Below are 27,418 nucleotides of genomic sequence, written 5' to 3'. Positions count from 1 at the left end.
AAAAGTGAACCAAACCCTTGACCAAACCTATGCATGCGACACATCAAATAGCGGCTTTTTCGATAATCTGGTGAACAGTAAGCAGGAAAATAGCCAGCAGAGACTACCGGTAGTGCTCTAGAACCAGTTCCGGATATCCCGCCGGAAGTGACCAAATGTAAAAGTGAACCAAATCCATGCATACAACACACAAAATCGCGGCTCTTTAGATAACCTGATGAACGGTTAGCAAGAAAATGGTTTCAAACCATATTTGAGATAACCAGTAGTATTCCGGAACCGGTTCCGGGTGTCTTGCTGGAAGTGTCATGCTCATGCATGCGACATATCAAACCACGGATTTTTCGATAACATAAAAATAGTCTCATATCACATTAGAGACTACCAGTAGAACCCGTTTTGTATGTTCCATGAGAAAATTGAAATTTAATCGCATCAACCTCGAGCAAAGTTTTTCATTCCCCTTTTGAGTCTAAAATTGCTGCGCAAAATTTTGATCCAACTGCTCCTCGCGCTCTGTGATATGGTTCTAATTTGAATTGGATTCAGTACGAAAAATTTCACTTGCTTCCATTTTAGGTAAAATTTTTTGAATCTAGTAACCAATGATAATAAAATGTAGCCTGAAGTGTGCAGGAAATAGTTTATCGAAGACTGTAAAGTGATTTTTGGTTGTGTAATAAATTATATTTAAGCTTGTTATTATCGTCTTGGTATTGATGGTATTCCTGTAATAGTAAAGGTGGTCAAGCAGTCAACGAAGAGGTCTGATATTTTTCAACTCTGCCTATACATTGAACACCGGAAATATGTGCCATCGGTAACTCGATGATGGCTTGGATTCTTGCTTTTTAAATAAATTATTCACAGGATTCAGGATCATAAGTACATATTCGACGAGAAAGGCACTATCACCACTAGATGGATTAATCCGGTTTTTTTTTCAAATTATTGCAAAAGAGTTCTTTTTTCTGATATATTATTGTATTATTTAGAGTCGACCAATAAATATTATACGCGGAGCAGAAAAGAATAATAATTGTATAGCATATCAAGGTATTAATGTCAAATACTATCATACCTCGACATGCCCTTCATTAGGTGGACATAAGTGGCAAAATAATAAAAACGAATACCATAATTTTGTATGAATAACACCTAGAAAAGCCTTGTTATTTCAATATTTAATGCATAACTAAATTTTTAAAAGCTGAGTTTGTTATTCAAAAGGTATTGAACAACAAAGTAATAACAATTCTTACCATTAATTTATACTTTTGTTCGACATGACATGGAGTTGCAACTCCATGATGGAATAACAAAACTTGTTATTCAATTATTCCACTGCTAAATTAACAAATACCACATCAATAACAAACTCTGCTCAAATACCTCCAATTGTTAATGTGATGTTCTCATAATATTTTATAGAATAATTAAATAATAACAATTTTAGGTATTAGAGCACAGGCTGTTTTTTGCATAGTATTTGTAAAGTATTCCCTTCTGCTCGGGATTGCATGCTGAGCAGATGGATATCATTATTTCACGATAGGTGAGCTCGTTTCATGCTAGTAATTATAACCTGATTGGATTTTTAATTTAGAAAAATGTATCGATTTTTTATTTTATACAAAAAAGCACCTTTTCAAAAAGCAACTATGATTTTTTTCAGATTTTTAGAACTTTATTTTGGTACCGTCTACCCCCGTTGGTTTGAACGACACCTCATGCAAACCAACGGGGTTCATTTTTAGTTTGAACTTCTACCAACCCTGTGGACACATTATCAGAATGACGTTTGAACCATTTTTAATTTGAAGGATGTGCAGATTAGATGCGGTAAAACCAACGAGGGTAGACGGTACCTAAAATCAATTTCAAAAAGATTTTTTCCGAATCGCCTTTTGACAGCTGGGCAACTGCTTGACAGCTCCGTCTAGTACAAAATGCAACGAGGGGTGATTCGACAAATCCTCATACAAACGTCCAACTGATTTTTAAAAAGGTTCCCAGACACCAAGATTCATGAAAATTTGGATTTCAGCTCAGTTTGGCATGCAGATTCAAAATATGGAATTATATCAACACCGCTAAAGAAGCCAATAGCAACTACATTATCAAACAACTTTCCATTTCAGATTATGCAAATTCGAGTACAAAGTATAAGTTGATGAACCTATTGACCTAACTCTTTTGAACTTCCAGGACAAGTCACCCGCGTGATGTCGCCTTCTCTTCGGTTGGTTGAGAGCATCTCAGCAAAAATCCACAGCCGCAATTACATCGAATTTCCAGAGAACAATCTTACCCAGCCTAGGCGTGTGGCAGGGCACGTGACTGGCTGCCGGGCATCCTTCAATATTTGCCGGGCAACTTTGCGACGGAATATTTTCCGAGAAATTCAAACGACCGAAAGTCAAGTTCACCTTCAAACAACGTGGACTCCTCTCGGTTTGGATGCTCTTGTTCTCATAGCTTGAACAGAACAGCCCCAAGGCAGTAACGACAATAATTCTGCGACGACGACGACGATGATGACGACAGATTACACAATTGCCTATGGTTGTTACTTGAACTTTTTACCCGTTCGTTGTTGTATAATCCGAAATGAACGAGAAAAAGGATACTTTTCAGTTTTCTTTCATTCGGGAAATTCAACCCAACAACACAGTTCGTATGTGCTCTGTGTGTCCAATTAATGGTGGACCAAAATGGCAGAACCATTCTTTGGTTACAGGACAATTTGCCTTCTGCTGCGGAGTGGTAGATAATCCTTTGAAAAGGACAGATAAGAAACAATTAAGGCGGTCTGCTTCTACCATTTCAATTATTATTTTTTTTGCTGGAATAGCTCTAGGCTGAAAAGAAATCTTTTTGGTGGAATCTGGACTAACAATTTGAGATTTAGGGCGAGAGATAAAATTGTATAGAAAGTGCTCTGCTATGAGACCGGATCTCTTCTAGGAATCCCTCGAGGAATTCCAACAGGGATTCCTTCATGGGTTCTTCTAGGAATATCTCCAGAAATTTCTTCAGGCATTCCTCCATTGATTCATCCATGACTTTTTTCAGAAATTCCTAAAAAAATCTTCCCGGAATTCCTTCAAAAATTCCTCAATGAGTTCCTCCAAGAAACCTCAAATATTACTCCAGAAATTCCTCAAAAAAGACCTCCAGAAATTGTTCAAAGAATTCTTCCGAAAACTCCTCATAAAAATCCTTCAGGAATTCCTCTAGAAATACTTCCAGGATATTACTCCAGAAAATTCTATAGGAATTTCTGCCAAAATTCCTCCCAGATTTCCTCTACGGATTACTCCAGAAAATCCAAAAAAATCTCCCGGAAGCCTTCCAGGAAAACCTCCTGGAATTTTTCGAGAAATTCCTCCAGGTATTCCACCAGGAATTTCTCCAGGAATTTCTTCAGGAATTCCGCCATGGATTCATCCATGAACATCTTTTGAAACTCCTCATCAATTCCTCCAGAAATTCATCTAGATGGGCTTCTTTTAGAATCGAAAAATGGCCAATTATACCGGAGATTCCAAGGTCCCCAGAGCCTGTTCCGAGGTCACCGGGTGACCAGAATCGATCAAAACCATTTATCTTTGTTTACTGGATTACGCGCAGCATTCTGCGAAATTTGCAGTGTCGCATAATGGGATTTATTTGGAATCGCAAAATGGCCATTTCTACCGGAATTCCCAAGGTCCCCAGAACCTATTCCGGATGACCAGAATCGATCAAAATCATTTTCTTTGTTTTACTGGATTACGCGCGGCATTCTGCGAAATTTGAGGTGTCGCATGATGGAATTTATTTGGAATCGAAAAATGGCCGTTTTCACCGGAGATTCCAAGGTCCCCAAAACCTGTGCCGAGGTCACCGGGTGACCAGAATCGATCAAAATCAGTTTTCTTTGATTTACTGGATTACGCGCGGCATTCTGTGAAATTTGAGGTGTCGCATGATGGGATTTATTTGGAATCGAAAAATGGCCCTTTTCACCGGAGATTCGAAGGTCCCCAGAACCTGTTACGAGGTCACCGGGTGACCAGGGAAGATCAAAATCATTTTATTTTTGATTTGCTGGATTACGCGCAGTATTCTGCGAAATTTGAGGTGTCTCATGATGGGATTCTTTTAGAATCGAAAAATGGCCATTGCTACCGGAGATTTCAAGGACCCCAGAACCTGCTCCAAGGTCACCGGGTGATCAGAATCGATAAAAATCATTTTTCTTTGTTTTGCTGGATTACGCGCGGAATTCTGCGAAATTTGAGGTGTCGCATGATGGGATTCTTTTAGAATCGAAAAATGGCCATTTCTACCGGAGATTTCAAGGACCCCAGAACCTGCTCCAAGGTCACCGGGTAATCAGAATCGTTGAAAATCATTTTTCTTTGAACCACTAGATTACGCGCGGCATTCTGCGAAATCTGAGGTGTCGCATGATGGGATTCTTTTAGAATCGAAAAATGACCAATTCTACCGGAGTTTCCAAGGTCCCCAGAACCTGCTCCGTGGCCACCGGATGACCGGTTGACCTAATCAGGTCCAAAATTACATGTACATATAGAATGATCTGTCACTAACAATGACAATAACACGCTGTTTTCCAGTCGAAACCCCAGATGTGATACCTGAATTTGGTATTGCACTGCAATTTTCCCTTGCTCGGGTAGTGGGACTTGAGGGTTTTCAAAGAAAGGGCAGTTTATATCCAATGGGGAATAGTAAGCGTAGAGTGACAAAAGATTGCAAAAGAGATTTCATGGAGATACCAACAAGAATTTCAGAGGGAGTGACCGAGGAAGTTTAGATGAGTTCATGGAGGTGTCAATGTGTTTCGGGGGCTTAATATAAGATAGATTTGAGAGACTTCCAGATACTATCATGACGCTTCAGGGGGTTCCAGAGGATGTCAGGAAGATCCGAGTCATTTTCAGGGGTCATCAGGGGCTACAGAGTGGTTCTTAAGAAGGTTTTCCAGGGCATTTTCAGGAGGGGGCATAACACCATTTGTCATAATACCGTTTGGCATAAAGCCATTTGCCATAATGATCATTTGGCACAACGGTCATTTGGCATATACGAAGAACAGCCTTCTTGGTAAGAATGTGTTTTATTCTTGTTATGCCAAATGACTATTATGCCAACCCAAGCAATACATGTGTCACAAAGGAGTGTCGACAGCGCAAGTTTTTGGTTGTACAGCAACTGCATTCATGTAATTCTAACCCAAATACAGAATAACTTGATAATGACTCGTGTTCAACCGAAAACCTGCGATGTCGACACTCCTTTGTGACATGTGTGTTGCTTGGGAAACGGCCGTTATGCCAAATTGCCTTTATTCTAATGGCTTAATGCAAACCGCATTATGCCAAATGGCAATATGTCAAATGGGATAGAGCCTTTCGGCAAAGCTCTCCGAAATTCTACGAAACCCTTATGAAATACCGCTGAAATCCTTGAATATTAATTGTCAGCTCCCGGAACCCCGTTTAGTTACCGGTTCAACAAGAGCCCCCTCCCCCTTTTTTAATGATGGAAGGGTTACGGAGGTTCATCCTGGAATGGATGGGATAGTAAGGGTTGTCACCTTAAAAACGGCATCTGGAACACTAAAGCGTGCTGTGAAGAAGCTCTGCCTTTTACCTTCTTCTGAGCCAACGTCAAATCAGCCAATTGTATGATCTACGCACAATACACACCTTCTCATCCCGTCGAAGAAAGACTCTAATTCCTTCCCTGAAAAATACTCTAATTCGAGTCGAAACGTTGGGAAACATCTAAAACTTTCGTTTTAGTTCCCCAAGACTGCAGTGCCAAAATTAGTAGCTCTAGAAATCGTCAAATATTGGTGGGGGTCAAATGAGGCTTGACCCCCACAGTGGTTCAGATTTGAAAATACGTGGCAAAAATTCTCAAATCATAGTAGTCTGCTAGTTTTAGCCTAAATGAATATACAGAAACATTATTGAGCTCTCAATTTCATATTAATGGCATTTTCATAATTTGTCGATTTCTTTGAACAAATTCCGAACAAAATTGCTGTTTTTCATACAATTTGGCTATACACATATTATTATGGCGCTAATATTTTGGCAGCTCTTGGTAGCTGCAATTTTCTTTAATCAATTCTACATACTTAGACGAGCGTTTGAACAGAATATCTGCGCGGGGAATAGCTGGGAGCGATTTGTAAGACACTTTGAAGTTGAAGTATAAGAATTTCTCGTACTAATAATATGTGATGTAAATTTTGAAGCCAAAGGTGTTATTTTGATCTCTTTTTCCATTGCAGGTGCCTAATATACACAAGAACTTACGAATAAACTTCTGGAAGCCATTGAATTACTTATATTATTAGACTTTTGTAGTGGTTGAACTTGTTTGTGTTCTTTATAAAAAAAATCAGCAATTTTTCGATCAGCAGCTATTAAGCGCTGTAAAAAGATACAAGATCATGATTTCCAATCTATTTAAAAGACAGTCAACGCTTCTGATATTGTAGATGAATGATCGATATACTAAAACCCATTTAAGAGATGTTCAAAAATTGAGTTTCTGCCAGCTTTTCTAAAAATTGGACCATTGTGACCCCCTGGTTGGCGCCTATGACCCAGCACCGTCATTTCATTTTATTCATACGCAGTGCAGCTTGGAGGTATTATATAAAAAAGGAGGCAGAAAAAGTTGCTGGTACTCACTCTGACTCGACTTCCGCCACGGTGCACTTGTACTGCGCCGTCGAAAATAGACAAATATCGGCAAACTGCCGCACCGACACCTTAATTTTCTTAACCGTTTTACTCGAATTATTCGCTATATGTACATTCACCGATAAACTTTCGCCGTGGTGATAAAGCTATAGGAAAGGGAAGAGAAAAACGTATTCAATCCAGTTACAAATTTGAGGAAACGGAGCTTTTAGGTTTTGCAATTGTTTTAAGGTAGTTTTAAAGTCTTACATTACAGCTATCAACACTCACCTCCTTATCCAGACTCGCCTCCAGGTGGATCTTATTTGGTTTCAGTATGTACTCCTTGCTGACCTCGATCGATGGCTGCTCGCCCAGCTTCGAGGGGGCGTACATAATTTTCCTAATCGCTAACCGCACCGAGTTCCGCTTGTGCGGTTTGTCCTCGGGCGTCTCGCCGACGAAGGCCTTCAGCTCGTAGTCCACCCCGCACGGTTTGCCGGTGTCACCGGGCGCCGGCTGCAGGGACACCGACGCCGGACAGTGCGGCGGCACTTCGAAGTAGAACGGATAGGCATTGGGTCCGAGCTTGCGGATCAGTCGCTCCTGGAGCCGGGTCAGCGGTCGGTCCGTTTCCTGCGGTGGGAAGATCTGGACGGGGAAGGAAGGTAGGAAATAAAGAGTTAATGAATTGTGAAACTCCGAGACACTGTGAAAAGCATTCTTATTCATCACACGGTTGGAAACGTCACACACACTTTTTTCTCGGTTTGATATACCTTGCCCTTTTAGAATCAATGGAACATTGTAAGTCCTTATTGAACATATTTTAGTTTTATGAGGGTTCTATTATTAGTTTAAAGTATGGCAGTACTTAAAACACGGCATGCTGTGTTGGGCTGATCATGCCGCAAGAATTTCGGGACGAATTGTTGGCTACCAAGTACCCAAGTAAGTATATCAGTAGTTTTCTAACAGTTATTGAACAACTGACAAATATATGACTATATAAAAACAGTCATAAAACTTAAATAAGTCATTATAATAACAATAACAAAGCCATCCTTAGAACATATAAAAATTGTATTATGTGGCAGCTTTATTGAGGATTTAAGAATAATGTACATCATCTTCAATAAAGCTGCCACATAATAAAGTTTGTATATGGTCTACAGATGGTTTTGTTATTGTTTTGAAAATTATTAATCGTGATTGTAATAAACAGTCATTTTCAGTGCAAGTTTTCAAAAAGATTTAAAGCCTTTTCAACCATCCATGCTATTGCTAACTCAATTTTAAACCATTTTTTTCGAAGAGTGCTTTCATCAATCGGTACCACGAAGAATGAAACAACGGAAGAAAAACTAATCAAAACTATCATTTTCTTGTGCCCATCTGAGAAGCCCTTTTCCAATGCCGAGAAAATTGCAATTTTCCTCACTGAAAGCGGCTCCTGCTGGCTGAGCTTCGTTCTGCGTGTGGTCAATGGCTGGCACTCATCCTTTCCAAGCTTAACTAACCAGCAGCAGAAGTAGTCCATCTTGCATTCACAACGTGCTGCGGTATTATCATCCTAATGGGATCGCCATCGTCAACATCATTAAACCAAACAGCGTGGAGGGAATCAACTTCAAAGGCCGGATTCAGTCAGATCTCAAAACTCTTTGGGAATCAAATTTCTGCTATGCGACTGTCGTCGCCTGGGGAGCTCGTCTACTGACAAGGATTTTCGAAATCTCGTTAGGAATTTAATTACTGTAAACAACACGACGTCCTTGAAACTGTCCGGGGATATCCTGGCTAATGACTGCCCATTTTCTAAACAGAGTGGTCCATAAAAACGACATTTCTCTTTTTTTTTTGTATTTTTCAAACCGTCATAGCTTTTGAACCAATGGACCAATTTGCTTTTTCATTCACAAATGAAAAGTTTTTTTGTTCTAGCTTTAAGAAAAAATATCGTGAAGAAAATTTAGTAAACTTTAATATGCAGAAAAATGGTCAAAATGTCTTTTTTATGATTTTTATAAAGTTGATCCGCAATCACTATATTTTTTTAACAAAAGCTCAACTATTTTTACATAAATTATCAAAAAAATAGAAATGTTTTACAATGAACTCTCCATGAATTCTCGTTCTTTCTGAGATTCTTCAAGGAGTTTCTTGGAGTTTTTCTTGGATTCCTCAAGAAGTTCCTTCGATGATTTCCTAAGAAGCTTTTTTATGGATGCCTCTTTTAAGTTCCTTCTGGGATTCCTCCAAGATTGTCCAGAAGTTGCTTCTGGGATTCATCCAAGATTTCCTTAATGATTCCTCCTTTTAGTAATTTCAATCATGATTTCTTCCGGTATTCTTCCAGAAGTTCTGGTCGGAATTCGCTCTTCTCTTTTATGATTTATTTAAGCGTCTTCTGGGAGTTTTTCATGGAGGAAGAATTCCTGGAATTTCTGAGGCAATGTCTGGAATGAACTTTTTAAGCAATCCCGGGAAGATCTTCTGGAGGAAACCTGGAAAAAATCGAGGGTGAAATTCCTGAAGGGATCCCACAAGGAACTTATGGTATAATCTCCAGAAAAAAATCCTGAAGGAATCCCAGTAGAAAGTATGTGAGAAATTCATGAAGGAATTCTACAAGGAGGTCCTGGAGGAATCCCGAGGAGTAATAAAAAAAAATCCCGCAAAAAATTCTTGACGAAATCCAGGAAAGATCTGCTGGATCAATCCCAGAAAGAACTTTTGGAGACATCTCAGAAGGAAGCTCTTTAGCAATTCCAGAAGAAACTCCTAGAGGAATCCAGGAAGGAGTTCCTGGAGGAATCCCGGAAGGAATCCCTGGAGAAATCTCGGAATTTTCAGAAGAAGGAATCTCAGAAGAAATTCCTTGAAAAAACGCAGAAGACTTTTGAAGAAATCTTAAAAAAAGAGTGAATTCCAAAAGGAACTTCTCAAAGACAAGAATCTTTGAAGCAACTCTTTAATAAATCCCAGAAGCAACTTCTGGTGAATCTTGGAAAATCTTGGAGGAATCTCAGAAGGAACTCCACGAGGTATCCGTATCTCGAAGGAACTTCCGGGGGACTCCAAGAAAGACTTCTTGAGGAATCTCGAAAGAACTCCTTGAAAAATCACAGAAGAAACTTTTGAAGAATTCTCAAAAAAATAACAAGAACTTGACGAATCCAAGAAGAAACTTCTTGAGGATTCCCAGAATTAATTCCTGGAGGCAAACCAGATGAAATTGTTGGAGTAATTTCAATACGAATGTTGGGGAATGGAAGAGAAACGCCGGAAGTAATCCCGACAGGAGATCCTAAAAGCATTCCGAAATAAGTTCTAGGAGTTATTCCCCAAGAAGTTTTTCATGGATGAAATCAAGAAAGAATTTCTTGAATTTTTGAAGGAATGCCTGGAAGGAACTTCTTAAGGAATTCCGGAAAGAACTTCTGGAGTAAACCTGAAAAAATCCAGGGTGAAATTCCTGAAGGGATTCCACAAGGAGCTTCTGGTGTATTCTCCGGAAAAAGTCCTGAAGGAATCCCAGAAGAAAGTATGCGAGAAATTCATGAAGGAATTCTAAAAGGAGGTCTTGGAGGAATCCCGAAGAGCAATAAAAAAATCCCGCAAGAAATTCTAGACAGAATCCAGGAAAGATCTCCTGGATCAATCCCAGAAAGAACTTTTGGAGACATCTCAGAAGGAAGTTCTAGAGAAATCTCAGAAGGAACTACTAGAGGAATCCAGGAAGAAAATCCTGGTGGAATCCCGGAAGGAACCTCTGGAGAAATCTCGGAATTGCCAAAAGAAGGAATCTCAGAAGAAATTCCTTGAAAATCCCAGAAGACTCTCAAAGAAATCCTAAAAGTAAGAAGTGAATTCCAAAAGGAACTTCTGTAAGAATACCGGGAGAAATCACAGTTGTAATTCTTAGAAGCAGGAATCTTTGATGGAACTCTTGGATAAATCCCAGAAACAACTTCTAGTCAATCTTGGAAAATCTTGGAGGAATCTCAGAAAAAAAACTCTATTAGGGATTCGTTTATGAACTCCTAAGGGAATCCTGGAAGGAGCTTCTGTAGGAATCCAAGAAAGGCTCCAAGAAACTCCTTGAGGAATCTCGAAAGAACTCCTTGAAAATCACAGAAGAAACTTTTGAAGAATTCTCAGGAGGAACTGCTGGAGGAATTCTCAAAAAATCATAACAAGAACTGCTTGGCGTACCCAGATTCCTGGCTGGAGGAACACCAGATGAAATTGCTGGAGTAATAACAGTAGCGCTTTTGGTGGTCCCTCGAAGGCACCTCTGGAAGTTCTTAGAACGAACTCTTATATCAATCTCTGAAGGCACTCCTGGAGGAACTTCAGAAGGAACTCCTGAATAAATCTTAGAAAAAAACTCTAGGAGAAATCTGAGAAGGAACTTCCGTAGGAAAATCAGAAGAAATTTAGAATTCAGAAGGAAATTTTGAAGGAATGTCTGAGAGAATTTATGGAGGATTATCACTCTGCAGCAGGAGAATTAGCTGATATGTTTTTACTAACTGAAGCTCATCCAGTAGCCCATGGCTGCACGCTATCAAAAATTATACATTACTTTCTGTATATCACTTTGTTCGTGTCCAGTTTTTACATAATTAAAAAAATACTTTAAGTGTCATAACGTTTCAAACACGTATCCAGTCGGTTTTATAGATGTTTCAAAATATTTCAAGGCGTTTCAGAGGGGCTCCCAGGGATTATAGGAGGCGGTTTCAATGCTTTCAGATGACCTACAGGTGTGTCAGATGCGATTTAAAAAGTTTCAAGGCGTTTCAGAGCGCTTCAGGGAGTTTGAGGGTGGGTGGGGGGTGGGTGGGTTCTCGAGAGTTGTAAGGGTCTCAAGGCTTTCCAAGTGAACTTAAGACAGGATGGCAGGGAGTTTCAGAAGTGTTCCAAGGCTTTCTAAGGATTTTAGGAAGCTTTGAGGCTTCCAATGCGTTTCAGGGCATTTCACGGGGTATCTCGGTTTTCAAGTGAGCTACAAAAGGGGTTTCAACGGCGTTTCAGGGGATTTCCCCGGACATGTTTTATGGAGATTCATCAACTTTCAGGTGAATTTCAAAAAAAAAATCAGAGGCAAGGCGTTTCAGAGGAAATTTTAGGAAGCTTCAATGTTTTCAAGGATTTTAGGGAGCTTCATGTGAGCGCCACCAGAAGTTGTTCCAGGGGCTTTCAAATGTTTCAATGTGTTTCACAGACTTTAACGGAGCTTCTAGGCAGAGGTGATCTCGGTCTTTAGTAGCAACAACCAGCACACTCTAACATTCCTTTCCCTTCCCAACTGACTATAAGGACGTGGCCGGCGCTGTTATTGATCCAAAATGTATGAGCTGATAGAATTGCACTTTGATAATAAGTGGAGTGTCCCAGCCCTTATTCATTTGGATCTCAGTGCAATTGGTACCAGCTCAGATCAATCACGGAGGAACAACCATTGACATGTATAGTCAGATTTGACCGTTTATGAGATTTGAATCCAGAAAAGCATACGATTTTTTTTCCCTTTCAAAGGAGCTTCAGGAGGTTTCAAATGGGTTCTCGAGGGCTTCAGATGCTGTTCCAGGGCACTTCAGTGGCATTTTAGGGGTTTTCGGGTAACCTTCTCAAGCGGTTCTCAAGCCAGAGTGCCAATGCGAACCCGTGGGGTGACGCCTACAGGATCGTTATGGCCAAGACGAGAGGTGTGATGGCTCCTACAGAGCAATATCCATGAGTCCCGCAAGGTTCCATCCTGGGTCCGGTTTTATGGAATGTCATATACGACGAGGTGTTGAGGTTAGAGTACCCAGTGGGAGTGGAGATTGTCGGATTTGCCGACGACATTACGCTCGAAGTCTACGGTGAAACGATCGAGGAGGTGAAGTTGACTACTGACCACTCGATCAAGGTTGTGGAGGCGTGGATGTGGTCCAGAAAACTGAAGCTGGCTCACCACAAGACTGAGGTGACGGTTGTTAAAAACCGGAAGTCGGAGCAGCAGACGGAGTGCACTATCCTGTCAAAGCGCTCCGTCAAACACTTGGGCATGATGATCGACGGTAGCTTACCTTCGGTAGCCACGTCGATTATGCCCAATTGCTTTGTGGTGTACGCCAGTAAGCGCAAGCTTATGGCTAGTGTTGCTACGTCCATACTTAGGTATGGCGGCCCAGCGTGGGCACTGCGCTAAGTACTAAATGCTACCGACGGAAGCTGTAAAGTACTTACAGGCTTATGTGCCTGAGGGTTCCGAGCGTACCGTACCGTGTCACACGACGCTCTCTGCGTCATTACTGGTATGGTGCCTATCGGCATCCTTATCAGTGAGGACATGGAGTGCTTCGAAATGCGCGGCACAAGAGGTATACGCAGGACTGCCAGGATGGCCTCTATGGTCAAATGTCAGCGCGCGTGGGACAGTTCCATCTAAGGAAGGTGGACCCATAGGTTGATACCGAGGGTAGATAGTTGGATTAATAGGCGCCATGGGGAAGTTACCTGACACAGGTCATTTCAGGTCATGGTTGCTTCCGACAGTATCTACACCGTTTCGTGCATGCGGATTCTCCCGAATGCCGAGTGTGCAATGGTTTAGAGGAAACGGTGGAACACGTTTTGTTCGTGTGCCCGCGTTTTCGCACAATGCGTGACCGCATGCTTGCCACATGCGGGGTGGACACAACTCCGGACAATTTGGTCCAGAGGATGTGTAAGGATGAGTTTAGCTGGAACGCCGTTTCAACGGCTATCACCCATATCGTCTGGGAGCTACAGAGGAGGTGGCGCGTGGACTCAAAGAATGGCTAGTTCAGATGCGGCACAAGAGGTGGTCCAGGGGTTCGGAGTGGGTTTCGTAGGTCATACCGGTGCCCTGCGGTCGAGTTCGACCCTTACAGCGATTGAGTGGCCGCGAGAGAAAGTCCCGGTAGCGGTGCTGTCGTGGCGTCGGTCTACTGGGTTGGATCCGAGCTCGCGGTTGGCAAGGGGTCCCCGGCAAGGGTCAGGGTAAGTGAGATCCTGCTGTCTGCAACCTTCGGGTGCATCTGGTAGGGCCTGGAGGGTAGTGATACCCTTGCCTTCAGCAGGTCAGATCGGGTTGCACGCGTTCATCAGTTCTTGATGTCTGCCAAGCAGTTGGGCGCGGGTGGGATTGACCCTGCCCACCTTCCGAGGACAAAGGGAGTGGTGAGGCCCATTCGGGAACTGGATAAGCGCAAGCATGCTACCGTGATGGACTCTTCAAAGCGAGTCATCGATGTTCGTTGCTGCAGGCTACGGCAGCTAACCTTGAGGGTGCGATATGCACTAGCCCCTCTCTGAAGCAATACCTTCTTGGTGGTTCCGGAGAGACGAAGGGTTTGGCGACCATAGGAATGTGTTTTAGTGGGTCGAGGAGAGAGTAGTCCTGGCTTTTACTTTTGTTGTAGAAGACGGCCTTAACCCCACACTACCCTTACCTTCCTGTTAGGGTGTCTTTTGAGCAGATTTTCCCCCCTATGGTTTAGAAGAAAAAAAAAAGACGCTTAGTAGTACGCAGATCGCAGGAAATTTCTTGGGCTATCTCGATGCGTGTAAAATTCAGGCAAGGAATCGCTCAAGAAATGAGCAAGCGTCCTTTATTCCGGTTCCTAATACGGAGCTTAAACGAAACGTTGAATCAAATGGGGTTTGTTGTATTAAATTTCTTGACCATTCTGGTCACGGAAAAGTAATGCACTGAGCGAAAACTACTTGAGCAATTCCGTTTGAAGTGCATACCTCGCATTAGGTTTGAAGAAGCAAACCCCGTTCCCCATCTCTGTCAGCATACGACCAAAGTTCCTACCGGTATTGGTTACCCGATCTTCCCAAATGTTGTTTGCAGCCCGGCCGGTGCCACGCGGAGGTAGGGATAGTAATTGCTGTGCTAGTGGTCTCAATGGGGTCTGTAATGCTCAAATTACCTAGCCTTTACCGTGTAATGAAATTAACTAAAATTCAAATAACTTGCGTTATAGTTACCCATTTTTTAGTGGAAAGAAACCTGAATATACAATGTTTCGATCATCTGAAGTCAATTTTAGATGGAATTGAAATTGATCAGTGTCTTAGAGCAACAACCTCAACCTGAAGTAAATGGATTATTTCAAATATTGTGTGTGTTTGAATGCCGCTGCTAAAGTAGTTCGGGTTCGGAAACGGTGCTGAAATGAGTTTCGAGAGTGTAGGAATGTGCCGTCTATTTCGCCTTCCAGTAGTTTTTCATTGTAAAGTCCCTATGACTGCAGTTTTGTTCCGTGTTTTTTTACTTTCAAATAGCAAAGTGAATTTGACAAACCAGTGAGAGAAAAACATGGGTGGTGAAGTAAGCGTTGCCGCTTGTCATTTTTTGCGCGTTCTCAAAACGTATTTTATTCGACGATTTCGCTGGTGGTTTGGCCGGTATTACGCCACCCAGTCAGTTTTCCGCGTGTGAAAGTGTTTCGGGAGTTTCGGTGTGATGCCAGTAATCGCTGACTCGGTTGATCGCTCCACGTCGTTTTAAGTGTACGTGGCAATGAAATCAATCCTATTTCGGTCGTTGCTGCACCGCTGGAGAAATAAGAATACAACTGCATCACGGCAGACTATGAAGAACTTGGTGAGATTTTTCCAATTAAAAGACGTCATTTTATTCATACATGAAATATTTACCATACCAAATACGCGCCAGAAACAAAAATGCAAATTTTTGATTCAGGAAGTGTTAATGCATTTCAGATATCCAATTGATATCCGGATGCATCAATGCGGGGCTTACTGTTTCAGAAAACGACCTCAAGATGTACGTGGAAGCCCTGTCATACTTGAAATGGGTCGTTGGACGTGCAGTAGAGCTATCACCTTCCATCTCCAGGACTAAAAGTGTTTGCGTCTATGGATAAAAGTTAAAAATAGACGCAGACATTTTTCTTCCATAAAAGCACTGCCGGTCAGTGGGAGATGGATTGTACATACATGTTGGGATTATAATTAAGCAAGAGGCACCGTTTAAAGAACCATCCACATATCAATTCACTTGCCTTCTCCAAACCATGTGAGCAGGGATATAAAAGTCACTCGAGACGCGCAGGAAGGCAGTCTTTGTTTGGAGAAGGCAAAGGAGTAGTCCTTTTGCGCGTGTCCGCAGTAGTAATAGAAGGAATAAGCGGTAACAATAGATTTCCAGTGTTTCCAGTACGCGATCCGAATACCTTCCCAAGTCACGTTGGATAAGTAATCCAACAATTTGGGGGCTCGTCCGGGAAGTGTCGGAATCGCGAGTGTGTCGAGGGACATGAAAGGACTGAGTATATGTGAAGCAAAGTGTAAATAGACAGTTAGTGATTAGTTTAAATTAAGGAATTGAACTCGAAATCTAGTAATAAGTGACAAATCGAATTTATTCTGAACTGAAACTCTAGCATTAAAGTGAATTATTTTGTGAACTGCTTCGTCAAAAGCATCACCAAAGCGCGCGAAGGTGCGTTTTTTTTTCTCTCACTAAAAATCAGAATTCAAAAGTGCGCGCCAAATAATTCAAAACAGCCTACATCGTTGGGCGCCAACAGTAGTCGGTTGTGGGGAAAGGGCAACGAAACTAATTGAATACAAACCGTACGAAGCTCTATTCAAGTGCGTGGACTATTGTGAACGTTTGCAGACTCGGTTTTTTTTTACACACGATGGCAAGTTTACTGCCACATGATATCGGGGCACATCTTTCTCCTCAACAATTGTGGCAACCTTCTCCGTTAATTTCTCTTCAACACTCCACTGCTCCGCCACCAGTTATGACCTATGGAGCACCGATACATCATCCGGCTGAAAATTCGTTTACTCCTATGCCTGATGGAGTAAATCTCCCTAACATGAGTGTTGTGAACTTGGCCAACCAAGTGACGTCTATGCAAAATATCATAACTAATCTAAGAATTGAAAATTCTAGATTAAATAACGCTCTAGAGGAAGGGCAAGGGCCTTACCGAAGTTATAGCTCGCTAAATGGCGAGAATACAGATAGAGTGCGCCATGTAACAAGCAGCAATGCAAGTGAAATATTAAATTTTAATGTGGAAAATAGAAGAACTTTTGGTGCCAGTAGTGTCGGCAATGTTCGGAATGGAGGCACCAATAGCGCCCCAGTTCTTGCTTTAAACAGTATGCGTGGTGAAATGTGTGACAGTGCAGATGAGAACGAACCGGAGACGTCCGGTAGAGGTGCTGATGCTCGGGATAATCCAAATATGTGTTTTGGTACAATGCGTAAAAAACATCACGAACGCGTTGACAATAATATGACGGTAAGTGAAGTTGAGTTTGCTTTCAGCGCATTTTCTGGTAGTGACCTTTATCCAGTGCGTAAATGGGTTAATGATTTTGAGATGATGGCTCGAGTAATCGGTTTATCTGATATGCGCAAGTTTGTCGTAGCCAAGCGTAAGCTATTTGGCTTGGCAAAAATTGCACTCAATGGTGCTCACCACATTTGCAGTTGGGATTCACTCAGAGATTTCTTGATTGCAGAGTTTGAGTACAGAGAAAATAGTGCTATGATTCATGAGAGATTGAGAGCTCGAAAGAAAAAAATGGGAGAAAATGTTCTCGAATATTTTTTAGTGATGAGAGAAATTGGGGCAAAGGTGAATGTGGATTTCGAATCAATTATAACACACACTATTAATGGAATTGATGATGACGGACCTGATAAGCTTCTGCTGTATGGGGCGAACTCGATTGCTGAATTTCGCGAAAAGTTACGTATATATCAGAGAATTAAAGACACAAAGTTTAATAGAAAAAGCTGTACATTGAATAGACAACAGAAATCTCAGATTAATAGTAGGCTAAAGCCTGTCTCCTATGTAGGAGCCAATCATATCTCCAATTTGGGTAGTTGTTATTGTTGTGGAAATTCAGGGCACATAGCAACAAATTGTTCTATGCGATTAAACGATGAACATATTGGTATTTGTAGTGGTTCAGTTAACCAACCAAAAGGATCTCATTTTACGATTTTGTTGAATTCAATACCTGTAGATGCGTTATTTGACTCTGGCTCTGATCTGTCGTTATTGAGACAAGATTGGGTTGAGAGGCTAGGTCTAAACATAAATAATAATAATAAGAAGAAATTGATGACCCTTAACGGATTTATGTGGACTTTAGGCTCAGTTATGGTTGATTTAAAAATTGATGGCATTCCAATTCAGATATTATTCGATGTACTTGGTGAACAAGATATGAAACAAGTTGTTATTCTGGGAAGAGATTTGCTCATTCATGGCGAGATTAGTGTTTCGGAGAAGGGAGCAAAGTTTTTCGCAAAAGAGAAATATGTTAGTTTGAGTATCATGACGGAGGCTGTTATTAGTAATGCAAAAGAAATTCAAAATACTTTAAAATCTAAATTGTGTGAGCTAATCGAAAATAATCCCAATACGTGGTGTACTCAAATCGATGCTTTGATGACATTTTCGCATAACTTGCTCGCAAAAGCCAGTTTATTGAAGAAATGTTACAGTAAATCCCTAAGTAAATCAGAAATATCAAATATAGTAGAATCTGAATGGAAGATAGCTTTTTCAAGAGATAAACACGAAGTAAAAGAAGCAGATACGTCGACATTAAACATTCAATCACGTCAGAATATAAAAAGAGAAAATTTTAACAACATTGAAAAACCTAGTTTGAAATTTAGTGATACACAATTTAATTCAGATAAAAGAAATTTAGGTAGATTCAAAAGTCAAAAAGTTAGAAAAAATGTGCAAGAATGTCAGATAAAGACAAGCAAATATCTCGGTCAAAACAAATTTGTTGAAGGAGTTGTAAACAATAAGTCGTTATTTCAAACGTACTCGAAAACACCCAAACAGTTTTCGGTACATTATTGTAATGTAAAAAGGAAAAACTACGACTTGGACTCGGAAAAATTAGGTGTCACCGAAGGATTAAATCGTAGCAACAAATGTAATCACCATATGAAACAGTTTATTGAAATTGCAAATACCAATGATAATTATTGTGATCAGATGAAAAGACACGAAAAACATGTCCCTAGAGAAGTATGGACGTCATTCGGGCCGAATGACGGTCAGGATGGCCGATTGTTGGGATTATAATTAAGCAAGAGGCACCGTTTAAAGAACCATCCACATATCAATTCACTTGCCTTCTCCAAACCATGTGAGCAGGGATATAAAAGTCACTCGAGACGCGCAGGAAGGCAGTCTTTGTTTGGAGAAGGCAAAGGAGTAGTCCTTTTGCGCGTGTCCGCAGTAGTAATAGAAGGAATAAGCGGTAACAATAGATTTCCAGTGTTTCCAGTACGCGATCCGAATACCTTCCCAAGTCACGTTGGATAAGTAATCCAACATACATACATACATACAACCTTCTCAAGCGGTTTTAGAGGCGTTTCAAAGTGTTTCAAGGCGTGGCAATTTAAGGGGGTTTCAAAGCATTCAGCTGAAAACCCCTTATTTATCAGAGGAGTTTTAAAAAGTTTTAAGGCGTTTCAGAGCATTTCAGGGCGATTTATGAGGGTTCTCGAAGGTTGTAGAGGTCTCAAGGCTTTCAGGTGAGCTTCTGACGGGGCTCCAGCGGGGTTTCAGAGACGTTTCAAGGCTTTTCAAGGATTTGATGGGGGTTCCAGGCTTTCGAATTAGTTCCAGAGGGGGTTCCAGGGCCTTGCCCGTTTCAAGGGGGTTTAAAGGGCTTGCAGCTCAGCTTCAAAAAAGGTTTCAGAGGTGTTTCAAGGCGTTTCAAGAGGGGTTCCCGGGTTATGTTTTATGGAACTTCATAGGCCTTCAAGTGAACTTCAAAACCAGTTTCAGGGGGTTTCAAAGATGTTTCAAAGCGGTGTTTCAAGGCATTTCAGGGGGTTTCAGAGATAAACTCAATAGACTTCAATACTTGCAAGGATTTTCGAGAGTTTCAAGGCTTTCTGATGAATTTCAGGGGGTTTCAGAGGCGTTTCAGGACAATTCACGGAGTATTAGGGGGCCTCAAGCCTTTCAGGTTAGCTTTAGAAGGGGTTTCAGAGGCGTTCATAGTGTTTCAAGGTGTTCAGGGAATCTCAGAGGGATTCTTGGCTTTCCATGCTTCCTGAAAGAATGAATTCACAGGTGCTTAAAAGCGTTTCACAGAGGTTACCATGGGTTTTAGCAGTGGGCTGACACCGTTGTCAAACTTGGTACATTGCCGCTCTTACCATCATTGTTTTTGGTACCTCTCGTTTTGGTACCCACTTTCTGGTTGGTTTACCGTAACTTGCTCCTGATTTTCTGGTATGTGGCTTATGTGTTGCTGGTGCTTATTTCGGAAAATACACATTACAAGCCAAAAAGTTGATTTTGATCATCGTTTCTCTTTGTTCGTCACTTTGTACGGTATTATACGTAGCAGCGAAGCAGTGTCGATATTTCAAACTCTTTTTAGCCACGAATCAATCAACAAAAACATTGGATGCCATGTTGAATCGAATGCTGGGATGCTGATTCTGGCCCTTTGTCACCCCCTGGGTTAGAATCACATAGCTGTAGCTCCTGTACAACCAAAAGCCTGCGCTGTCGTGACTCTTATATGACATGTGTGCTGCTTAGGGGTTCCAGCTTCAGACGAAGTTCCAGGGGGGTTCAGAGGCGTTTCAAGGCTTTTTATGGATTTTAGGGGGCTTCCAGGCAGTCAGGAAGGCGCCACAAGAAGGTGTTACAAGGGCTTTCAAAGGGCGGAGTATCATAACGTCTGAGGCCACAATGTCCCAGAACTTTTGTTTCGTGGCATAACGTCCGATTTCTGCATGTTCGCCACGAAGTCCAAGGACAGAAGACACATTGGATGTTATGACGCATCCAAACTTTTGGACGTTATTTCGCAAAAAAATGCGACCTAACGACCGGGACAGTTTATCTTCGGACGTTGTGATCCGGCCCCCTTTCAAAGCGTTTCAGAGGGTTTAACGGGGATTTAGGGGTATGAAGGCTTCCAGGTGAGTTTCAAAAGGGGTTACAGATGTGTTTCAAGGCGTATCAGGTGAATTCAGAGTCAGGCTCAGCCTTTTTAGGTGGTGTAAGAGGAGATTTTAATGGGCTTTATGGGGTTTCAAGGCTTTCAGGTGATGTTCAGACGGGGTTGCAAGGGCGTTTCAAAGCGATTCAGAACGATTCATGAGGTTTTAAGGGGCCTCAAGGTTTTCAGGTGAGCTTCAGAAACATTTCAGAGGCTTTCTCAAAATGTTACAAGGCGTCCGGGGGATTTCAGAGAAATTCTTGGGTGTTTTATGGGGCTTCACAGGTTTTCAAGAGGGCTTCATAAAGAATGAACTGTAGGCGCTTCAATGTGTTTCAGGGTGTTTCAGAAAAGTTTCCGTGGGTTCTAGGGTGCTGCACAGGCTTTCAAGCGAGTTTCAGAACAGGATTCGGGGTGGACTCAGAGACGTTTCAGATAATTTAGGGAATGACACATTCCGAATGCAGTCATCAACTTTCACCTGTCGAACAGTATCTACAGTTTGTTTTGATTGAACCACACATTTTTACATGATTCTTTCGATCCCATGTGTTCGTTAGCAATACAATCTCATAACAACATTTATGGACTTTTTTCGCATATAGCATCACGAGTCTAAATTGATTTGGTGTAAATTTATGAAAAAAAAACCTTTACTCTTTAGATATGATATTTTTTGATTGTTTGGAATACTAATATGTATATACATTATATGTATAAAAAATGTTGCAATCCACAGGTCTGCTGAAGAAAAAAATAAAAATAAAATGGTCAGTTGGATGATTAATGACATTAAACTAAAATACATAGGAAATAAATATAATTCAAATTATATTCTGATGTAAACATATTTACTGAAAACATTAAAATCAATTTGCAACAGTTTTGCGACAATTTCAACTGATACTCGTCGGTTTGTGGAGCCTCGTAGCCGTGCTTCTAATCGCACCATGCTATGGGGTGAGGGTTCGATTCCCGCTCCGGGCGATGAAACTTTTCGTGAGAATAGTTTCTTCTCCGTATCCACTGGTGCACGCTCCGTATGTCCCTTGTCTAGAGTTTAGTTTTATTCAGTCTGTACAGCCTCAGGCTGAAGACGGTGTCCGCGTCTTTTTTTTTATCGTATGGAAAAAAATAGATGAGAGTCACAGTAAATAAAGCAGAAGGAAAGGTGCGGGTCAGACGTTGAATCAAGGACCTGTTCCAATTAAAGGGCGAACACGATGAAATTGCCACACAGAAAATATTGTATAACTTTTGATTGCGTTCGCCAAAAAATAGCTATTTTTTTTACCATGAATAGTATATTATGTGTAGCTAATACCATAAAATTTTCATTGAAATCGGTTGATTATTGGCGGAGATATCGTTGAAACAAGGAAATTGCCACTTGAGAATCTTGTGCAAACAAACATTTTGGAAAATATCACTTTTTTGCCGTTTCAACGCTGGCGCCAAAAATACTGAACCGATTTCAATGAAAATTTTTATGTACGTAAAGTATGTATGTAGAAGTAGTTCGTCAAAATTTCATTCAATTTGATCATACCGTTAAAAAGTTATAGCCATATATGTCGCACTATGTCACAATAAGCAGATGTGGTTTTTGGTATAGTGAAATTCAAACTGCTCTTACTTTGAAAGTACTCAACAAAAATGGCTGAAATTTTCACTGTCAACAATTTAACACAACAATTTTATACTGCCAAAGTTTTGTAAAAATCGGGACAGTGTTACCAGTTCTACAGTCAAAATAGTGCACACGGAACTAAAAATGATCAAAAAGTACCTAAAATTTACCTTGAAGCGATTTGGATATTTACTAGAAAAAGTACTGAACCGATTTCGATCAAATTTTTACCACTTGATAGATACTATGTTAAGAATATCGAGTGAAATTTTCAAACGTTTTGATGAGGTAACACAAAAGTTATAGCCTAAGTAGTTTTTTGAAATGGGTGCACAAATTTTCTAAAATCTCATTTTATGATATCGACAATATATGCGCCAATACTCAACCGATTTTAATGAAAATTTTATGGAATTAGCTACACATAATATACTATTTATGGTCAAAAAATTAGCTATTTTGACGAACGCAATCAAAAGTTTTACAATATTTTCTGTGTGGCAATTTCATCGTGTTCGCCCTTTAGACCACCAATCCTGTTATCTTCCTTCAATAGAATTAAAAGGTATCCTTTCAGTATTTTCTCCGTACATCACTAATACAAATAAAAAACCCAACATTCCCTTTATATACACGAATAATTTATTACCACAGACGAGGCGCGACGCCATTGCATCCAACAAAAACAGAGTGATACCAGCTAGCAGCAGCCGCCATGATGGCACGTCACCATGGAATTCCTCTCGCCCAGGATGCAATCAAGCTGTGCTGCAATTTTCAACAAACATGTGCCAGCTGATTTTGTTGCTTCCGCACTACTGGCACTGCGCGGTGGCACACAGGAAGATGCGAAAATCCTTCAACTGAAATGCATAGTTTGTTGTTTATTGCTGGTGCTGGAGATTCTCCGAACTAACCGAATCTCCAGACGTTCAAGAATGTGGATAATATCCACTGGATATTCTGTTGTTTTGACATTCTTGGATAGAAAATATGAGAATTTCGAAACGCATGTTTACATGATTGTATTCAAAATAGCTGAGATCAAGAAGCAGAATGAAACACAAATTTTTAGTTAAAATTGCAAAAACATATACCCCACAATTAATGAATCGGCAAAAAATGACCACAGTTTATGGATCACTCATTTGATCAACATGGTGATTCATAAATAATGTACAAAATTAAGGTGATTCATCGGTGTGGGGTCACTGTACCTGAAGGAAAGGATGGGAAGACAAGGGATCGAGTCAATGGACAAGAAATTCTGCTAAGATATTTCTTTGCAATTTCATATTAAAAAAATCGCATTTATAAATTTATTCGGATAAACTACATTCGGGAAAACGAGACCAACCCATGGCCGTGAGTCGCAACTGGGTCAACAAGGAAAGAAGCATCCACAACGCGGGGAGGTTCACCGGGCAACTAGTGAATAAACATAAATTTTCATCATAGTTTCCGCTGCCAGCAACTACGGCATACGGCGCACGGTGCGGCGGTGGCGAACGGGGATTTCAGCTTTCCGGGTTATAAATCCCCGTCGTGCGCCCGCGCGAGTACCGTCTGAAAGGACAAATCCGCGGCGAGAAGTTTAGTTGCCAGGTTGTAGGTCATTAGCGATTGTAGTTTTTCTTTCTTCATCTTCTGAACATAAAGCTCCCCACCGTGTGATGATGTATCTCTAATGGGTTTCCCGTGTACTTTAAATGGGGAATGAGATGGTGGTGCTCGCAAGGACATCTTGTACGCGTGAGTGCGAGTGGTGGGTGGAAAAAAGATGGATTTCCTTACCTGTTCGGAGGCCAGGTACAAGTCTTTCCGGAACGTTAGCCCGAGCACGTCCAAGTCTTCGCGTCCGTACCGGAAGGCTGCCAGTACGTGTCCGAACACTTTACGATCTTTCACGTAGTCCGGATCTATCAGCACGACACCATCTGAAACGGTTTCGGGAAAAGACGGCAGTTTATTATTAATCTCGGAATATGCTTGATTATTTTGATAAGCAACACGAGAAATTTTAGGATTATTATGTTCAATCCAAAAATAATGAAAGAAAATAGAAACTCACCTATAGGATCGACGTGCGTTATGTGGTCCACAAAGTCCCGTTTTCCTAGGTAGACTGTTATTTTGCCGTTGGAGGAGCTCTTTTTGAATACCCTGTGGAGGAGAAGGAAAGAGGAAAAGGAAATTTAAATGTCATTGAAATTTACAGCTTCAGAGATGAATAAAATGTGACACAATTAGCAGCAGATTAACTTTGCGCGACGCACACATACACAACAGTCATTCAGCTGGTCCTGTCACTGGGGGTTTAGATACCTACACATGATAAGGTTGGGCGCATGTCAAGGATAACGAGCACCCGCAATTTAGAATAATTGAGGATAATTATCCCGTATACCGCACATATCGAGCGCCACCACCAAGCCGTACGTATGGCCGGAAGCCTTATTCAATCTCACCATGTCGACAGGCAGTCGTTAGTTCGCAATAGGGTAGCAGCGTTGTGTAATCTCTCTTCTACGTAGATCTTCATCACCAACGAACACCCAACGACTGAAAGCCCCAACAACGCGTTGTGGCGTAACAAGTGATGAAGACATGGTGTACTGGGCGAATGGTAATGTATGTTACAAATTGCATGCTGTCCATTTTGCAGCAGCACTATCCACCACATCCTGCCACAAAGGAGTACAAGTTGGAGTATTGTACCGCAATGATAACGATTACAGGCACTCTCATCAGCAGACCGTAGTGCATCCAAAGCTTGGGTTGATCTGAGCATTTGTTGTTATTATACAAAGTTAATTGTGATTGCAGATTACATGATGTAGGCTTCGTTTGTACTATCACTAATGGTCAGTTTGTGAAATGCGGTCCTTTTGGGACGTTGATTATCTTGTCAATTTCTGACAAAGTAGACAGGTTAATATTTCACAGAAACAGACTTTATATAACTGAGCTAGCCTCAAATTGCTGATTGGCACAACAGTTCGAGCTTGACAAGATTTTCTATACATCCGAACAAAATGTTTTATCAATCTTGTCCATTTACCACTGGAAGATGAAAGCGTAGAAGAATATAATTCAGACAATTCCATCCCATTTCGATTCGGTTCCCATTTGGATCCGTGTCTGAAAGAGATCTGGAAAGATAAATAAAATTTTACTCATGGGACAATCAACGCCTTATTGATCCGAAGCGTAAAAGCTTCTGCTGGCTGTCGTTTTTTTTCCCTTTATTGAAAGGAAAGGGACAATTTGATAGCTTAACCCTGTCTCAGATCCCCTGAAAATTGGACACATGGTAGCAGCTTAGTCCACCTCCTTCGTCGGTCCAGCCCAATTTTCAGCAGGCTGATGAAGATCCTAACTTAATATTGGCTAACGTGTGCGATGGATGGGTGACCGTTTCGGAAGTGGCAGCGTATGTGAATAAGGCGATTTTCTTTTTTGATGCATGGGGCGCAAATGTGTACCAAGTCGTTGATTGAATAAGCTTCTCCGTTACGACTTGGAAAAAATAGCAAACAGATGGATCCATTGTTACAGGAAATGGTTCAGTGTGATAAATCAATTACACGGGGCTATGATTTTTTTTTTTTTTATCTGTATTAACGAGATTTTTAGCCCTAGGCTAGTTCATCTCGGGACCCACGCTTTACTTCCCTTCCGAAGGAAGAACTCACATTTTGCGAGTTTGTCGGGAGTGGGATTCGATCCCAGGTCCTCGGCGTGATAGCGGGGCTATGATTAATCTTGGCATTTAATTTAATCAACTACTATCAAAAGGTGTTGGCAAAACATTATAATAACACTATAATATGAGTGTTATGAGAAACAATATGATATTGAATGGCAGTGACCAACCAGAATCAAAAACTGCTCAAATAAAAAAAAATCCAAAGTTTGTAAATTTGACAAGATTCAAAGTGAACTACACTGTTTCACTTTTTAACTTCATGAAACCCAAGTGCATACACATAGGCATACGAATTATCATGAGAAGCATAGGTGACAATGCAATTTGAATGATAAAAAGTACATTCAAAATTGCACAAGAAATTAGTAAGAGGAGTATGTGTGTGATCTATAGGGTTAATGTACCAATAGTGGTGCAATTAGTAGCTCCTTGTAGAAAAACAATTCAATAAAATTGATTGTACCACAAAATAAAAAGTCTTAAAATGTTAATCGGTAGTTTTTCACTTAAATTTGCTAGGAAAAATGTAAAAACCATTGTTTATTTCAGTTTTTGCTAATAAATCACTTGCACCAACTATAGGTACACGGTTCCTATTATGAAGGTAAAATTTAACATTGGTTCCTATAGTGGCGCATCCCATTGAATTCTTATGGGACCCACCACTATAGGAACACTAGCACCACTATAGGTGCAAAGGAGCAACAAAATTAAGGAAAATAATTGTTTAAAATAAGTTTTTCGGCAAATCCTGAACACAAAACTGAATTAATGTTATTAATTAGTTATGATGTATCTATTAAAAATGTCATTTGCAAGCTTTTTGCTCGAAATAGTGCTAAATTGGCACTACCACCACTATTGGTACTACCTCCACTAAGGGAGCTTTTACCCTATTTCCGAGTATTCCAAGCCTTATAAATTCAGCGGAGCCACACACGTCCCTATAGTCATCGGGCATTTTTTTTATTGCTAAACCTTGTGGGGAATTCTGCAGGGGACCCGCAAGCGGCAAGGTAGGCCTACTGCTCATCTTTTGCGAGTGTGTAAGTGTGACTGGCAACGCGACCAGAAGCCTGGTCGAATCCTGCTTGGAAATCGGTTTGTTTTGCCGATGGGGATGGCCCGCGAAATCGCATTGTGTTGTTTGGGAAGGCCCGCTCGATGCATGGTAGGTAGGCGTAGTTTGTTCGAGTTTGACGTGCCTGCACCCTCCCTGGAATTCTGATCATCAGGCACCCGGGCAGAAGATCCAGGTGGTGTGGGGTTAAGGACCGTTTTCTACCAAAAAATAGTTAAAAAAAAGTGAAAGCCAGGACTACTCTTTCCTCGATCCACTAAAAC

The 27,418-nt window shown here is 41.0% G+C and overlaps 1 protein-coding gene across 2 annotated transcripts in view; it reads right to left on the bottom strand.

The window, feature by feature from the left end:
- The window catches only part of LOC134284269 (beta-arrestin-1), a gene marked incomplete at its 5' end in the record, with an annotated part of 128,989 nt that extends 104,461 nt beyond the window's left edge, over positions 1 to 24,528 (bottom strand). For both annotated transcript variants that reach the window (XM_062843011.1, XM_062843012.1), the window contains 4 exon segments: positions 6,720 to 6,877; positions 7,002 to 7,361; positions 24,160 to 24,302; positions 24,437 to 24,528. In XM_062843011.1, the coding sequence (XP_062698995.1) occupies positions 6,720 to 6,877; positions 7,002 to 7,361; positions 24,160 to 24,302; positions 24,437 to 24,528 (753 nt within the window).
- Positions 24,529 to 27,418: the final 2,890 nt, after the last annotated feature.

Source organism: Aedes albopictus, chromosome 3, assembly GCF_035046485.1.
Source record: "Aedes albopictus strain Foshan chromosome 3, AalbF5, whole genome shotgun sequence".
NCBI lineage: Eukaryota > Metazoa > Arthropoda > Insecta > Diptera > Culicidae > Aedes > Aedes albopictus.
The sequence above is the reverse complement of the archived record's forward strand: the minus strand, read 5'-3'. Positions and strand labels throughout refer to the sequence as shown.